The sequence below is a fragment of the Carcharhinus amblyrhynchos genome, chromosome 14, assembly GCF_965287045.1.
Source record: "Carcharhinus amblyrhynchos chromosome 14, sCarAmb.v2.hapA, whole genome shotgun sequence".
Classification (NCBI taxonomy): domain Eukaryota; kingdom Metazoa; phylum Chordata; class Chondrichthyes; order Carcharhiniformes; family Carcharhinidae; genus Carcharhinus; species Carcharhinus amblyrhynchos.
The window spans coordinates 10135915-10154370 of NC_137337.1; the positions used below are offsets into that span (position 1 = coordinate 10135915).

The following is an 18456-nucleotide window of genomic DNA, read 5'->3' on the forward strand; positions in this document are numbered from 1 at the left end:
TTCTTCCTCCCTCATTTAAGTGTGATTCACATACAAATGTGACAGGGGAGTCTAACTTTCATGCAGTCAAAGCAGGAATTAGTCTGTGGATGCTAAGGTTTGTGAGCATGCCAGCAATCTGCAATTGTGTTAAGTGGTTTGCACTTCAAGTTTAATTACATCAAAATGCTATGGAGCTGGATTGACCCTTACTTTAGAGGGCCATTGTATTAATACATCAGCCTATAAGTGAAAAATAGGAGCAAGATAGTCCACTCAGCCCCTCGAGTTTGTCATCTTGTACTCTTAATAGAGGGCTGGAAAGTTGGCTTATACCCTTATGAAATAACTAAAATGCTTTTCGTTGCATTCCATTTTCCATCTAATTACAAGAGAACAGTCTCCATTGTGGCTGTTTGTTTTTTATGTTCTTTGTCAGTCTCTGCAAGTATCCTGAGTTTAACTATAATCTGGAAAGCAAACACTAATTCTCTATTTACATTAAATTGCTGATCCATGACACATTTCTCAACACTCATCATTGTGGCTGAATGTGTGATACCACCTGAACTTTTATTGTTTACATGGTGGATTTGAGGTGGCTGAGGGAAATTTGTAGTGTCTACAGTTGCCTCTGCTCTTCTAGAGCATGGCTGGTATGACAGACACTTGCAGTGATCTTGGGGAAGCTCACCACCCTTTGCCTGGGCTTTGATGCTGATAGAACTTAATGATAAATGTTTTATTTGCAGATTTCCTGTGGTAATGCTCAGTGTTCAGAGGATTCATTTGAAGCTACAACAAAACTGAATCAGCATAAGTGGCATCACCAAGCCTTTGACGTTTTAGAATTTTTTTCTGTAACTGATAGTCATTTAATTTTATCTCACGTAGGCATTTCTGTTCAATGTGAAATGATTAAATACAATGCATTTCATGTCCCAATGTTACAAATATGTACTTATTCAATTTCAATTTAGTGTTCTTTTAATGTGACCGTTTCTGGCTCAACCTATATTGAATTGTGTGGGATTTAGCAGTTCTGTTTTTATTTCACAGTATGGAGGGCTCCATTGTCCGTTTGCCTGAGATTGTGGCTTTAAAGAAAAAATATAAGGCTTATCTGTACCTGGACGAAGCTCACAGTATCGGGGCTCTTGGACCCACTGGCCGAGGTGTGGTAGAATATTTCGACCTCAATCCCAAGGATGTGGATGTCATGATGGGAACCTTCACCAAGAGTTTTGGAGCAGCTGGTGGATATATAGGTGGCAAAAAGGTATGACAACAGGCCTGGGACTTCCCATTTCATGGTGGGCATTTTTGTAAGCATTGACTGCACTAAAGTATCATAGGTTATCTTGTGGCTAGTTAGTTTAGTTTGCATCAGGGAGCTGCTTTGCTCTTTTCTTTACATCTCTCTCGTCCCCATATCTAAGGAAGGATGTGCAGGCCTTGGAAAGGGTCCAGAGGAGATTCACAAGATCCCTGGAATGAAGAACTTGTCGTATGAAGAACGGTTGAGAACTCTGGGTCTATACTCATTGGAGTTTAGAAGGATGAGAGGGGATCTTTCCTGAAACTTACAGGATACTGTGAGGCCTTGATAGAGTGGACACGGAGAGGATGTTTCCACTATTAAGAAAAACTAGAACCACAGGGCACAACCTCAGACTAAAGGGACAATTGTTTAAAACAGATGAGGAGGAATTTTGATTGATCAGGGGTTATGAGGAAAAGGCAGGAGAATGGGGATGGGAAAAATATCAGCCATGATTGAATGGTGGAGCAGATGTGATGGGCCGAATGGCCTAATTCTTTCAGCTCTTGTGTCTTATGGTCAAATCATTAACTTAAAATGCCTGTCAGCCTAATTAATTCCATTACAAGCAAATCTGCCAGCCAATTTGGTATCCAAGGTTGCTGAGATCCAATGTCATTACTGGTGAAGAATTCCTCTTTGAACGAACCTCATACAATTTATCTGCACTGATGAATTGCATGGATTGGTTGGTTAAACTCCCAGCGGTGTTTGTGAACACACTTTGCTATACTGACTCTATGCTGTCCAGTTGGGCTGAGTGAAATGTCTCCCAGTGGGGCAAGAAACAGATAAAGAAATCTTTATTTCACATTAGGTCAGCAAACCATCATTGATTTCACAATTCTTTCATTTGGTTAATCTTAATTGTTGGTTAGTGACCATGTCTGACATCCCACTGACAAAAATAATTGGCACTTGAGGTCATTTGAAGTTCTGATTAAGATCTTCTAGCTTGGCAAAACTAATAAACGAGAATGAAAAAGGCAGCACAATATTTCAAACTTAGCATGTAAATAAAGCACGAGGTGGTGGTTTTGGATGCAAGGTCGTTGGTGCTCAACATCTCCACCTTCTGGCAGTTACCAGTAACACTATCACTAAACTGTCTTTAATCTTGATTTACGTATCACTTGCAAAATTCAGCAAATTTAACCTATTGCTTTTAGTCATTGATCAGTGAGTTATCACTGACTGTGGACTATCCATGTAAATACCATGGCTGCTTGAGCTGATAAGAGGCTAGGAATTCTGCAGCCAGAACTCAGTTCCTGACTCCCAAAGCCTGTTCACCGTCTTACAAGTCAGGAATGTGATGGAATAATCTCCATTTACCTGGATGAAGACGCTCCAACAACACTCGAAGCTCAACACTGTTGAGAACAAAGCAACCCATTAAATTGGTACTCTTTCCCCATAAATGCACAGTGACAACAGTGTGTACCATCTACAACATACTGTGCATGAACTCACCAAGCCTCCTTTAACGATATCTTCAAAACCCATGACTGCTACCATCTAGGAGGACACGGGCAGCAGATACATGGGAACACCACCATCTGAGAGTTTCCCTCCAACATAAAGTTTTTAAAGTTTATTTATTAGTCACAAGTAAGGCTGAATGAATGAAGTTGCTGTGACATTCCCCTAGTTGTCACACTCTGGCACCTGTTCGGGTCAGTGCACCTAACCATCATGTCTTGCAAACTGGGAGGAAACCGGAGGACCCAGAGGAAATCCATGCAGACACGAGGAAAATGTGCAAACTCCACACAGACTCAAGCCAGGAATCAAACCCAGGCGTGAAGCAGCAGTGCTAACCACTGTGCCACCATGCCACCCCAAACTTTCACCAGCTATTCACCATCCTGACTTGTAAATATATTGCCCACCCCCCCACAATAACAGTGCATGTACCTACACTACATGGACTGCAGTAGTTCAAGAAGGCAACTCATCACCTTCTTGTGGGCAATAAGTGCTGGCATTGCCAACAATGTCCACATCCAGTGAATGAATTAAAAAAAACTTAAATGCATTGTCTTTGGAAGTCATACAGTTAAGAGTCATGTACGCAGTACTTGAAATACTCCTACAGTGATAAATGTAATGTTTGCATTAATGGAAGCTAGGAGGTACTTGGTAAATTTAGTCCAGCTCATTTTAAAGATCAACTGTTTGATTCTAAAACAAACAGAAAATGTTGGAAAATCTCAGCAGCTCTGACAGCAATAGTGGAGAGAGAACAGAGCTAACGCTTTGAGCCCAGACTATCATTTGTTTCTGTTTCAGATTCCAGCACCCACAGTAATTTGCTTTTATCTTCGTGTTTGAGTGTAGTCTGAGGTTGCTGACCCAGTATGTCTTTAATTAAGATCATTGGAGCAAAACTGCTGCAGCTGATAGTTTTGTGCAGTACACAACTCCTAATACAAGATTAAAATAAATTGCGTCAGTTGTCATATTGGTGATTATATTTAGATGTGAAAATCATACATGTCATGCGTGATGGACTATTGGCAGTATTTCTACGGACAATGTTTGTGATGCACTGAGATAACGTATTTGATTTTGCGATGATGAAAGTGAATTGCTGATTTTTCTGATTTGTGAGTAAACCTAGGCGCATGTATTTTTACTCCAGCTTTTAAATCTTGGTAAATGTTACTTGTTACCAATGTTTTTCTAAAGCTGAGAGTTATGTTATTCATTGAGTGGTTGTAGGTTGGAAATTGTTGCACATCCCACCTGAGAACACCTTGTGGTTAAGGAATGATTCCATTTCCTAACACCATCCCTTCTGTAGGTCAAAGTAACCTGTTCTTAATCAACCTTGATCGTAACTGACAAAAACACACAAAGTACGTTATGGGATGCAGATGTGCTTTCATCAATTGATTGTGGAGCTTGGATATTAGTTAAACCAATTTTTTTAAGTTAAGCAGCTCATAAAGGGGAAAACAGTTATATTCATTTTGAATTTGTCCTAATAAGGCCTCCTGCCTGTCAGCAATGTTTGGGTTTAAATGTTTCTGTCAAAGTATTAAGTTCTGGCATGTTGTACACAGCACTGAATCAAATGGGTTTCTGTGCAGTATCTGAGAAATCTATAAGAGCTAATTGTGCACTGATACTTGTATAAGCGCACAAACCTTCAGAGAAATCAGTAGTTGAGTTTACAAGCTACTAACAGTTTATTGATTTTAATCTTTTCTCACCTAGTGTGAAATAGCTTAACAAATATTTGTCTACATTACAGGAGCTAGTAGACTACCTTCGGTCACATTCTCACAGCACAGTCTATGCCACCTCAATGTCTGCACCTGTTGCAGAGCAAATCATTGCATCTATGAAGTGCATCATGGGAGAAGATGGCACGACGCTTGGTAAGTCCCTTTCTTCAGGAAAAGATGATTCAACTTTGCCCATAATAATTTTGGCCATCAGTCTGAGATTGCAATGAAATAATGGCTGTTGCGTAAAAGGGTACCGAATTTTATTGGTCAGACATTTCTGTATCGGCTAGACTATGTTAGTATCATTCTCAAGGCAAGGTGTGGTGGACCTATTATAGCAGAAAATCTAATTGTTGTTTACTAATGGTGGAGCCAGCATTTGTCTACCTCTAGTTAGTCACTATCCAGGTGGCAGCTGGTGCTGTTTGTAGGAGTTTCATAATCCTTCACAGTGAAGCATTTCAGTTTTTGGGTGCAAGAGATGCATGAGCATCTAGTGGTAATATTTGAGATTTGAAGTGTGTTCAGATTGCCTAATGGTTCATAGGGTCAGGTTACATTGACTTTGTGATCTTAAAATGGAAAAGGAACAATCTGGACTATCACTAGTCAGGATTCGGTTTGTATCCTTTGTTTATAATATCTCCCTTCTCTGTCAGACTGCAGTTCCAAGGCAAGCCCTCACCCTTCCATTCTCAACAGCAAGCTACCACTATAACAAATGCAAAACAGTGTTGGAAATCTGAAAGAAAGGTAGAAAATGCTGGAAATACTCATGAGGCCAGGCAGTATCTGTGGAGAGAGAGGAGTTAATGTCGAGAACTCGGATGAAAGGTTACAGACCTGAAACATTACATGTTTATTCCTGTTCACAGATGCTGTCCGACTACTGAATATTTCCAGAGCTTTGTTTGAGTCCCCACTATTGTTCTGCTAAGCAACAGTTAGTGTTTCAGATAAAGTTGTACCCCTGAGATAGTGTGGCATCTTGCCTTTTGGTTGTTTCTGTCACAGCCCAGCTTTGAAATCAGCAGACTGTGAATCACAATGTATTTTCTAGTAATTATTTTGTATTGTCTGCTGATGCATCTTGATGGTTCACAAATATGTAATCATGTTCACTATTAAAATGTTTAAACATAACTCAGACTATCCAGTAAAGCCTGCATGTTTTACTGTTGGATAATGTAAGTGTTCATGAGTGGACCCTGATAGTGATGGTGTTCTTCTGGCAAATTCTTAGATTGGGGTGGAGGAGCAGAAGCATCAATGTTCTCTTTTTGTTTATTTGTTCATTGAATGTAAAGACCGAAGGCAATTATTGGCCGTCCCTAATTGCGTTTGAGACGATGCTGAGCTGCTGCAGTCCATGTGATGCAGGTATGCTCACATTGGTGCTATGTAGGGAGTTCCAGGTTTTTGACCCCCCATGTGGAATGTGCTTTCAGCAAGCGGCCTTCACCAAATTGTTTGTACATCTCTACATCTTACTTTGCTCCAGTGTTAAGTCAGGGTACGTTTCATCCAAGTTATAAATTGAGTCTGAATTGCCTTGTCAGCTCTACTTCCAATGCTGCTTATTACCTGATAGTTTCAATGAATCTGTCCTCTCCCTCTGAAAGCACTCAAGGATTCCATATAAGACATGCTTTTAAAATAAAGTTCAGCAAGAGTGCATCAACCATGGGTTGATACTGCTCTAAACTGTATTTAATTTCATCATACTGTGTGCTCTTCCATAAAAGATTTAAGATGCTACATATTCCAAGAATCTTAACTTGAATAAGTTTTCACCAAATCTTAGAAAACAAAACATACAAATACATAATTCTGAAAACTGAAGTTTCAAACCACTCTGGGTCTTTCCTTCTGTCTGTAATTTGTACATTCTATAAAATAGAAGTATGTCACTGCCTGATGGACGCTTCCTCGTCTCTCTAGTCAATCCCACCGTATCTGTACAGTGGGTCTTGCCTTTTCTACAAGTGCTGCCACTCGTTTCCGTCACATTCAGGAATCCGTTCTGATTTATGCTGGATCCAGCTCCCTGGTCTTGGAGAGACAATGGAGATGTTGGATCTATAAACTTAATTGCTGTGACTGGAGTTGAATGTGGTCTTGTCGATGCCAGGAGGTGGCTTGCTGCCAGTTTCCAACAATCTGACCTGCTGAACAGAAGCTAATTCAGAGAATTATTAAAAGATCAGTTTTCTTCAGATGGTGTGTGTGTGTCTTCTCTTGCTTCCTCCCTGACAATTCCATTCATTTGTTGCTCACCGCCCTGTAAAGGCCTGAGACATTTTGTATATTAAAAAGTCCTATAGAAATGTTTGTTTAAATGTTGGAAAGATATTTGATCTTTTAATTATATTTATGCTCAGAGTATAAATAGGAAATCATTTGGTATTTAAGCTTGAGCTACGATGCATTTGGTTTAATCTTGTTCTAAAATTACAACTGAGTTTGTCCGCTTTTTTAAAAAAAAGGTTTAACCTGATTAATTAAATTAAAGGTGGTGCTTTGTGCATTTATTGTGGGAAATCTAGTAAAGCAGCATAGCAGAAGGGGGAAAAGTGACTTTGTAGTCACGTTTTTTAACGTTGAACAATACCACAGCCATTGCAGCTTTACCAATTGGTATTTTTCTAAGTTAAACATGGTGCAGATTTAAATTGGTTGAAAGGGGAGCAGAAACACCACAGTGCCACTGGATGGTGCTGTATGTGTGTGAGAGCACTAATGTATGAGTAATGCCTTGAGTATTGGCAGTTAGCCTTTGTGTTGTAAATTTTCCAGCATCACTCTTCTTCCTGCTTTACCTCCTTCCACCCCTCTCTCCCAAACAATAGTTTCCAGTTTTAAATATTTAATGACAGATTAGAATATGTTTGACGCGCACTTCAGAAGTGTCTCATTATGGACGGAGAGTATCTTGGGATTTATAAAGCTCGAATGCTTTTTCTCTGAGCATGTCTGGTATTATTAGCATGTTTAATTTTTCATAAACTATATCAGACTGAGTTAGGGTAGTAGAAGTTGGAAGCTGGGGTACTTAAGCATTTGTTTACTATTTGGAGACTTGATGTGGAGATGCCAGCATTGGACTGGGGTAAGCACAGTCAGAAGTCTCAAGTTTACCTGGCAGTCTGTAAATATAGTAAGAAGTCTCACAACACCAGGTTAAAGCGCAGAACAGGTTATACTGACAGATTTTCCTATTTCAGTCCAACGTTGAAGTGTTCCTGCTGCACGTATGTGACATTCCATTTCCCACAACCATCTCCCATACTTTGATTTGAGTCACCTTATTTCTGGTATGTGCTGAATTCCTACCAGGCCCACACAGGCTAACAACCCATTTGAAACTGCCTAGATTACTGCAGACAGGCCTTTCAGAAAGATTTATTCCATCGTTCGTTGTGGTTTAAAAACTCAGTTCCTGACAGTACATTTGCAAGTATTTGTCTTGGGTAATGCAACCTGAAATGTTGCTGTTCCTGCTGATGTCTGATCACAAGCAGTTTTAAGTTGCTGCCAGCCTAAGTATTCTTGACCCTACCCCAAGCCTGTGAGCTGAAAGAGCTTTTTAGCTTTACATCAGAAATTCCAATATTACCTTTTTCTTGTGTGTCTGCAACTAATTTTGTTTCCCCTATTTCCCCCTCTCTATTCCTCTTTCTAAAACGCATGGTTCCCACACTGACTGAGGAGAAAGGGGCAAGCATGTTGCTGTCAAGCTTCTGATTGCTGTTTGTTAGGAAGAACATTAGTTCACCTTCTGACCAGGTTTGTGCAGGTTTTCTCAAACACCAAATATAGCTTGTTGAATGAACCAGTTGAGTAAGTGTCTTGCTATGATTCACTCTGGTGTTCACGGGTATCTAATTTGTACTGACGTTCTTGCTGACATGATGAAAAATATCTCTTTCTAATCAACGTTGTCCGCTAATGATACAGTTTTGCTTTCCAAGTCATTCGAACACAAGATAATTTGTGGTATTCCAATTAATACACAACAGCACTTTTCCAGGTCATTAAATGGAAACTGATTGCAATGTACTTATAGAATAGAATTCCTACAGTGCAGAAAGAGGCCACTCATTCCGTTGAGTCTGCACCAACCACAATCCCACCCAGGACCTATTCCTGTAACCCTATATATTTACCCTGCTAATCCCCTTGACACTAGGGCAATTTAGCATGGCCAATCAACTTAACACACACACCTCTGGACTATGGGAGGAAACCGGAGCACCCAGAGGAAACCCAGGCAGACACGGGGAGAATGTGCAAACTCCGCAAAGTGTGACCCAAGGCCAGAATTGAACCCAGACCCTGGTGCTGTGAGGCAGCAGTGTTAGCCACTGCCAATGGAAACAGACTAAGAATGTAATGAAATTCATGTTTGAAAGTGGACCAGTTAATATATTAGAACAGCAAGATATAGTACAGTGAATACATTCTGTGCAATGAACTCATGAACAAAAAGATTTTTTTATTCATTTGTGGGACATGGGTGTTGTTGGCTGGCCAGCATTTATTACCGCTCGCTAGTTCTTGAGAAGGTGGTGGTGAGCTACTGCCTTGAAACGCTGTAGTTCAGGTTGACCCACAATGCAGTTAGGGCGGGAATTTTAGGATTTTGATCCAGTGACTGCAAAGGAACGGTAATATATTTCCAAGACAGGAGGGCAAGTGCCTTGGAGGGGATCTTGCAGATGGCGGTGTTCCCATATATCTGCTGCTCTTACCCTAGATGGAAGTGGCCATGTGTTTGGAAGGTGCTGTCTGAGATATTTGGCGAATTGCTGCAGTACTTGTAGATAGTACAACCTGCTGCCACTGAACGTTGGTGAATGGAGTGGATGGCTGTGGATGTGGTGCCAATCATGCAGACTACTTTCTCCTGGATGCTGTCCAGCTTCTTGAGTGTTGTTGGAGCTGCACCCATCTGGGCAAGATGGATAAAGAGAGGCATTAAATGATGCTTGAGAAAGGATTTGATGCATTTAGCTTTAGGAAAACACTCACTTGAGATGCAGGCTCTACACCAGAGACATCAGTACCATGACTGCATCAAAAGTGAACAGGCTAAACTTGAGGCCTGACTGAAGCTTCCTTGCTGTAAATTCCTGGTTGCCTTCCTTACCAGTGTTTCTTATCCATTGGGGAAGGTCTGATTGAAAATTTGCAAATGGCAAGTTCCTGGTATCCATGTGCAAACCCCACTTACAATTGTTGCTTTGACATCTGAGCTTGCAGGGGCAGGGCTTTCTGTGGCACTGGGTGTCTACAATGTCTAATGAAACATTGTTTCAAGCAAGCGTTTGAGATATCAACAGTGCACTGTCTTGTGCACCTTCTCAGGTTATCAACTGATATTAGCAGACGGCATGTATGTATATGTTTAATCTGCCATGGGGAGTGTAAAGTAGGAATGTGCAGCTTTCAGGAAATGTGGTTTTGTTTAAATTTACCCCCCCCAAACAATGGGAGAATTAGCCTTGGCTGTATCTTGGAAATTACAGATGTCATGTACTTTCTCTGTTTTTAGAAATAGTTTCTTGCAGAATTTACTGTGCTACCGTTCCTTGTTTTTTGGTTATGTTATTCTGTACTGTAGAATGCTTAGAGTGATGCACTTTGGAAAAGCAGCTGTTTTTGAAATGAGCAGAGTAAGATTCAAAGGAGTTTGCCTTGGACTTTAATTTTCCCAAGGCACCAAAGGTAAGTCAAAAATACATCTTGATAGTCTGGAAAGCAGATCTTGAGTCTGATCAATCAGGATTCCCCGTGGCCTTGGCTCTGTTTAATATACAGACATCTTGACAAAAGTAGCTCAGTTTCTTCTCTCTCAATGCTGTATTTAGAGAGAGAAGTGTGTATGTCTGTGTCTATATATAAAAGTCTCTCTCTTATATACATTAATAGAAAATTGCATAAACAACCGAAATGTGGGAAATGATTTATAGGTGGTTTTCATTTTAATTTTTTCCACCCAGGACTGATCTATGATCCTCCTGTCTGCTGGTGTTGTAAGCTTTCCATTTGATGTATGAACGTGTGAAGTTAAAAGGCTCAAGTACTTGAGGAAGGAGGTGGGAAGAACAACCTTGATGAAAGGAAATTCAAAAGTCATCTTTATGCATGTAAATAGTAAAAGGGTAGCAAAAGCAAGGGTGCGGCCAATTAGGGATCAGAAAGAGATGAGGGCAGAATGCATTGCCTGAGGTATAAAATGAGTACTTTGCATCTGTTTTTACCAAGGAAGAATGTGCTGCCAAAGTAGTGAAAGAGGAGTTGTTGAGACACGAGCTTAAAATGCTAGAGGAGGAATTAGAAAGACTGGCTGTACTTGAGCAAAATATTATCCTGGAAATTTTCAATAAAAACAATGTTAGAACTAGAATCATAGTATCCCTACAGGCCATTCTGTCCATTGCGTCTGTGCCAACCACAAGCCCACCTAGGCTCTATCCCATAACCCAATGCATTTGCCTCAAAAAGGGGCAATTTAAGGTAAAGGGACTAGTTAACATTGCTAGTCCACCTAACCAGCACATCTTTGGACTGTGGGAAGAAACCGGAGCACCTGGAAGAAACATGGGGAGAATGTGCAAACTCCACACTGACCCAAATCAGAATTGATCCCAGGTGCTGTGAGGCATCAGTGCTAACCACTCTGCCATCATGCTGCATCACTAATTAATAGGCCTAGCAGCATCGGCAGACAGAACCACAGCTCACATTTCGGGTCAGTGACTTCCATAATAATGGATTCCAACAATTTTCCAACAACAGACATTTTGTACTTTCTGCCTTGCTTCCTTTTTCCAATCCATTGGAACATTTCCAGAATCCAGGGAATTTTGCTGGAATTTACTTGAGCTCCTTTAAACAGCACCTTCAAAATCTATGACCACTACGATCTAGATGAACAAAGACAGCAGACGTGCCTGCAAGCTTCCATCCAAGCTATTCATCATTCTGACTTGGAAATGTAGTGCCATTCCTTCACTGTTGCTAGGTCAAAATCCTAGGACAGTGTACCTACACCACAGGGACTGCCAGGATTCAAGAAGGCAGCTCCCCTCCACTTAAGGGCAGTTAGGGATGGGTAATAAATGCTGGTCTAGCCAGCGATGCTCATATCCCATGAATTTCTTTTAAGTTGGCCAATCACTAGGACAACAGCCTTTGTCCCTGGCATCACAGCAGTAATGAAGTTCATGCATGACGTTCAATTGTATGGTAGGCAGAATGTCTGCAACTTTGTGAATTTGTTCAGTTTTAGGGCCACCTTCAACTGCAGAAAGCAACAGTGTTACTTAAAAGTTTGCATGTTTTCACAAACATTAGGTTCCTGATGTACTTGGGCATGCCCCTCATCCATCATGGAGTTGCTTTGGCCAACTGATATCTAGTTGAATTCAAGTCCAATGTGATGAAGAAGCTGCACTTGTGCTACTCAGCATTTATCTTTACTGAATTCTAATACCACAAATCAAAAGAGCACAATGACTCTTAAAAGTCAAGAGAGTAAATATACAGCTATATACACCAACAGTCCCAATCCTAATAAACTGTTAATTGTGTGACAGTCATGCCTTTGCGTTTTGGTGGCTGGAGTAAGTTGAGAGAACAGACATTTAGTGCAATTAATAGTTGTAATTAGTTTAATTAGTTAATAATATCAGGCATATCAAGATTGTAATACGCAGGGATATGTCTAAGGAAAGAAAACTGTTTAATACTCTGATATTAGCACCTACTCCACTCTTGCATTGCCATGTGTCAAATAAGAATTGAAAAATGAGAGATTAGCAGCTGTGCTCTACAATGCACCGTGTTTGCCCCAATAAATAGGACCCAGTTTTTTGGGTTTTTTGCATTATCCAGACATAGATCTCTCTGCTCCAAAGCTGATGGATTCACACTGCAGAGCAGTATATAGTCTTCTCCTCCAACTAACTTAACAGCATTTTCAGCTGAGCCTCCTTTGCATCGCTTTGACATTCAGCATGAAAAATGTGCAGAGTGGATAGGAGTCTGTGAGACTCGAGAGTTGGCATGCACCCATTTTTTAGTTTCCTTTTAAAACTGAACACAAAGGTGCACACACCAGTCGTAGTGAAGCTCGTGACAGGTTGCTAGTGGGCATCTGATAAGGTGGTGACGTTTTTTCTGCCTTTCAATGAAACAGCCCTGTGGTGCCATTTGAGTCACTTCATTTAAGTGCATTTTTAAAATGTAAAATGGTCTGTTGGATGTTCTGGAACTGGAGAATTTTTTTAATGCATTCCGCTTGGAATGTTGATTAAGCTGAACCATAAATGGGAAACTGTAGAGAAAGCATCTGCGGCTGGAGAGACAGATCTCAGCATATTCTCCAGTCAGTGTCATTGAGTTTATTAATATTAGATTCCCCCTTTGAATTTTTGTTCTAAGGCCACAGGAACAGGTTGTAAACCACAAACATTGTACAAACAATTCATGGTGTTTTTTTGAATTCTGGTTGTGTACTTGGCCTTCATGAGGCCACAGCACTGTGGGAGGGCGGTACAAAGTTTAAATCTACAAATCATACAAAAGTTTCCTTATCAGGAACGGGATGCTCGTGATACTTTGCCCATAATTCACAGAACATTTGAAAGTCAAAGACAAATAATTTTTATACAGTCCTGAAGCACTGGTGTGGACTGAAGAGTAAGAAGTCTCTCAACACCAGGTTAAAGTCCAGAAGGTTTATTTGGCAGCACAAGCTTTTGGAGCGCTACTCCACCATCTGATGGAGTAGCGCTCCATCATCTGATGAAGGAGCAGTGCTCCGAAAGCTTGTGCCACCAAATAAACCTGTTGGACTTTAACCTGATGTTGAGAGACTTCTTAATGTGCTTGCTTACCTAAGCCAAACGTCGACAGCTCCACATCGTGGTTTGAGAAGACAGTTGGCTAGGCTGGAGATAAGTGGGTGGGTAAGCAGCAGTCCTAAGCTTAAAATAAGTGGAATAAGAAAGCGAAGGAAAATGAGGGGAATTTTTTAAAATTTTGTTGCAAACCAATCATGTCCTAAAAAGGACATGGATTCCACACAAATTTCAAAAGACAACTTGTCATTTACTTAATGGACTAATTTGCAGGATTGGGAGGAGAAACCTGGGGTGTGGGAGTACTTTGGGCTAGACAAGCCAAAAAAAGTTGCTTCCTGATAGTACATCGTTAACCAATGTTGGGGCACTTTAGCTGGCAGAGCACTGCTTTGCTCCAGATGATGCCATTAGATTGCCAAAATATAGTGAAGCAGTTCTATGAAGTGAAGAATTAACGAGGCTGAAGTGGCCTAGAAACTTCTGGAAAATAATTATTCCATGTCTTGTGTGTTTTAGGGTGTATTTTAAACTTCAATTTGAGCATTTCATTCATTTTATTAGCTTAGTCTCTCTCTGTATTTAATTAAGAAATTGTTGTCCACTTATCATAATGGGGATGTTTTGAACTTAGCTATAATTTGAGCTGGAGGAGGAGTGGATGAACACATTTATTTGAATTTGGGAGTTTCATAAACTACTTGCATCCAATATATTGCACTTGCCTTCCAGTGATGAAAAGAAAACATTTTACTCGGGTGAGCCACGACAGATCAGACATGATCTTATTGAATGGCGGGGCAGGCTCGAAGGACTAGATGGCCTACTCCTCCTATTTCTTATGTTCTTATGTTCTTGTGTGTACTGACTTTAGTTTGACTTGTGCAAAGTTAACGTTGGGACTTGATATTTTATCTTAGCGCACCCACCCCCTGCCCCGCCGCCACCACCACAATAACTTGCATTGGTGCACGTAGACTTGAACCAAAAAAAACACTTGCACCTGGGATGCTTCTGCACAAAAGGTAAACTGAAATAGGTAGAGGACAATCTAGAGCTCAGATCATGTTTGTTTTAAATCATAATTCCAGGTATCTCTCTTACGGAAAAGATAAAACCTCATGATACAATGTTGCTTATAAACTGAGGTCAGCGGAAGTCCTCGTTCCGTCCTCCTGTTCTAAATATTTGTCTAATGGCTTTATCTAAATGTGAAATACTGAGCCAAAAACAATACCCTTTGTTTCTGAAAAGCTTTTGAAACACTTTCCCTTCCATTCCCAGCACTTACAGAATTGATAGGCAGGAGAAGACTGGCTGCTGCCCCAAGTCTGCCCAACATTCCTGATCGCCAGAACATTGGGATTAAACTCCTCCCTCCCTCCATTATCCCCTCCACCTTATCCAACAGTCATATGGAGAGACAATAAAACAAATTAAGAAAAATATTGCTGAATTCTGGCCAGTTGGTTCACAATCGCTTCGGCAAAGGAAACCTATAAACCCACTTAATATTGCCTAGGTGTAACTCCAGTTCCGTAATACTTCATTGACATTTAATTGCTGCCAAAGTGAACCAGCAATTCAATTTCTTCAAGAAAGTCCACTAGATAAATAGGGATGGTCAATGTGTGGCCTTGGCAATGATATACACATTGCAACAATAAACACATTACTTTTCATAGCTCTTTAAGGTAAAACTTGGTGAAACAAGATTTAAATTGATTTTTGCCTACAACAAATTGCAGTTCTAGTGCCTTTTGTGTAATTGCAAGGCACTTTGCAAAAATTTGACACCAAACCACGAGTTATTGGGACAGTTGATTTTAAAGCTTGCTCAAGAGAGAGACTTATAAGGAGCATGTTAAAAGACAACTGGGAAATAGAGGCTGAGGTATAAGAGGTTGGATCCAGGCAGTTGAAGACATGGCCACCAGTGGCAAAATGATAATGTCAGAATATGAAAGAGGCCAGGATTGAAGAAGTGCAGAGATCTCGCCTGGTTGTAGTGATAGCGCAGGTGAGAGAAATAGGGAGGGTGAGATGAAGGAGGGAATTGGGAAATGTCAGAATTTTTAAATCGTGGTGACATTGGAGTGGAAAGCAGGTTCAAAGAGCAGAGAGGTGGGGTTAGAATAAAGGCAGCAGAGTTTTGGCACAATTTCAAATTTATGGAGCATAGAAGATGAGAGCTTTTGAAATTGGCTAACACTGCAACATGGAAATTGAGTATTCATAATAGGTTGTTCTAGAAACAGAACCTGGCCAATAGTTCCCAAATTCCCAAGCCTGTCGTAGTTTGATTAAAGTACAATTGGAATCATTCAGGTTATGCAAGTTGGTGATTTGCCAGAATTAATTCACAAACCAAGAAGAAAAACATGGAAATGATTAGTAATCAGCTGTTCATAAATAGTCATTATTTTTGGAATAAGCCATTTTGACTGAAGGAAGTAATTTAAAATATAAAGTGAGCGTTTTCCCAGAGCTGCTGTAGTTAGTATTGGAACTGTAGAGTTTCCAGTACACTTTTTATTGGCACAATGAATCCATCCATTCAATCCAAGGTATCATATTTTCTCAATCAACTGTAAATTGTATGCTTCCTGACATTATCTCAAAAAATGACACAGTATTGGAAATCTGGAACTCTCCCATAAGGTTAGATCAAATGGAAATTTAAATTATTATTTATCAAGGGTATTCCTGAACCAAAGTTGGTAGATGGAGGTGACATTCAGATCAGCCGTGATCTTACACATACCAGACCAAGTTAGCCACATGGACTGTTGCCGACTATGGCCAGGTCTGCAAGACATAAACAGACTACAAGGTGAAGGCATGTAAAAATCACTGGCATCAATTCACCCTCCCTCAATGCTCCACTGCCCATATTGAGCAAGACATTAGCAAGAGCATGCCCTCCACCCCTGAAGCTTAGGACAAAGGGCCTCTTTCTGCACTATAGGGTTCTATGATTCTATGACGAAACTGTATCCAAGGTCATCATTGCAGACATCAGAGCAACCTCCTTGAAAATCAACTTGCAGAGAGAGACGAGCACTCAGATCCTGCATGGACCAGCTGGCAAGGGTATTCAGACATCTTCAACCTCTCTTTACATCAATCTGAGCGCCCTATCTGCTTCAACAAGATGACCACTGTCCCTGCACCAAAGAAAAGCCAAGCAGTGTGCCTTAATGACTGTCATCTGGTGGCTCTGACATCCATCATTATGAAGTGCTTCAACCAGTAGGGATAGGTGACAACACCATGTCATCCTCAGCACTGGTGCCCCACAAGGCTCTGTCCTCAGTCCTTTACACACCTATGACTGTGAGGCCAAATTTCCCTCCAACTCAGTTTTCAAGTTTGCTGTTGGCGCCACTGTAGTGGGTTGGATCTCGAGCAATGACAAGACAGAGTACAGGAAAGAGTGAGCATCTGGTGAACTGATGCGACGACAATTTCTCCTTGAGTATAAACAAAATGAAGGAGATGGTCATTGACTTCAGGAAGTGTAATGGAAGGCATGCTACTGTCTACATCAATGGGGATGAAGTACAAATGGTCAAGAGCTTCAGGTTTTGAAGTGTCCAGATCAACAACCTCTCCTGGTCCATTCGTGCTGACGAGATAGATAAGAAAGCCTCTACTTTCTGGTTTTATCACAGCTTGTTATGGCTCCTACGCTGTCAAAACCACAAATTACAAAGGGTCATGAACGAAGCCTAGTCCATCACTTGAATCAGCCTTCCACCCATTAACACCGACTACACTCTGCTGCCTCAGAAAAGCACCCCACATAATCAAGAACCCCATGCACCCCAGACATGGACTCTTTTTCCACCTGTTCCACCACTGTTCAATTATTGATTTGATTTGTCACATATTAGTATACCGTGAAAAGTATTGTTTTTTGTGCACTGTACAGGCAAAGCCTACCATTCATAGAGTTACTAGGAGTGTTGCTGTTTCATTTAATTGTTCAATATGTATGCAATTGAAGTGTATGGCTTTACAAAAATATTTTTCTGCATACTGTGCTAAGTGTATATAATTTCAAAGCTATAATGTTGGTGATTAGGTTAAAAATCATTTTGTGCTTTGCTGTTGTCCTTCACTATCTCCAAACCTGCCCCTGAGCTATTTAATTACACTTGCTGTAGGTTATATTTTATTTTCCAATTTAATTTAGTACTGTGTAGCTCAGTTCTCCCTGCTACTGATGGTTTAATAATATGCTTGGTTTAACTGCACTGTAAAGGCTGAAAAGTACAGTTTCATTCTTTTGGACTTTAATGCTCATTTTTGTTGAAAGGCAAGACTGCTGCAACGAAATACTAGCTTTGAAGAAAAGTTTTTTTCCAAAATTTGCTGTGCAGGGAAAGTGTTGAATTTGAGTTCAAGTTAACATGTGAACTGAAGATTAGTTTCTAGAATTGTACGCTACTTCTGTGCTGTTCAAATGTTTTAAAATCCTGATTGTGATCTGTGGGGCAGCTGGTTGCAGATTAGATGTTGTCTACGTTGATTCAGGTGAGTAGGTGGACTCATTTATTTTACTGTTTGCAGACTAGTTTTCCTTCTATAGATCTGTACAATTTTTAAGGGGCATAATGTTCAATTTTGGCTTTGTCAGATAGCTACCTATCTGTCACTGGTATCGGCTTATTGTGCCATATCTAGATCACCTAGTGTTTACTGGCTGAGAATACAAACAGTTCCCTGTTAAACCTTGTGGATGTTTTTCTTAAGTACCTGCATGCTGCTGCATCATGAGTGACGACACAGAGGAAATGAATGGAAACCACAGTACTTTGGAGTAATGGCTGTGCAGCCAGCATTAACCATTGATGTGCATAGTACGAAGAGCTGGAATGATTCAATGTGCTTGGAAACAGGCCAGAGAGGAACTCTTAAACCAATTGGTCCATCCCAGAAGGGTCCAACCTGCACCCTTCGTCAAATATCCATCCAGTGGCCTCAACTCACAAATTTTCTGGAAATGACAGAGCTCAAAGTACCAGGAGAGGTGTCTTGGAAATTACTC

General features: G+C 40.6%; 1 protein-coding gene across 1 annotated transcript in view; it reads left to right on the forward strand.

Annotated features, from left to right (window-relative positions):
• LOC145352421 (serine palmitoyltransferase 2-like) overlaps nucleotides 1-18456 on the forward strand; it is a 116200-nt gene that overhangs the window by 56581 nt on the left and 41163 nt on the right. Inside the window, exons 8-9 of the mRNA XM_080202263.1 lie at nucleotides 1039-1258; nucleotides 4560-4686. Coding sequence (XP_080058389.1) covers nucleotides 1039-1258; nucleotides 4560-4686 — 347 coding nt within the window. The remainder of the gene's footprint in view (nucleotides 1-1038; nucleotides 1259-4559; nucleotides 4687-18456) is intronic.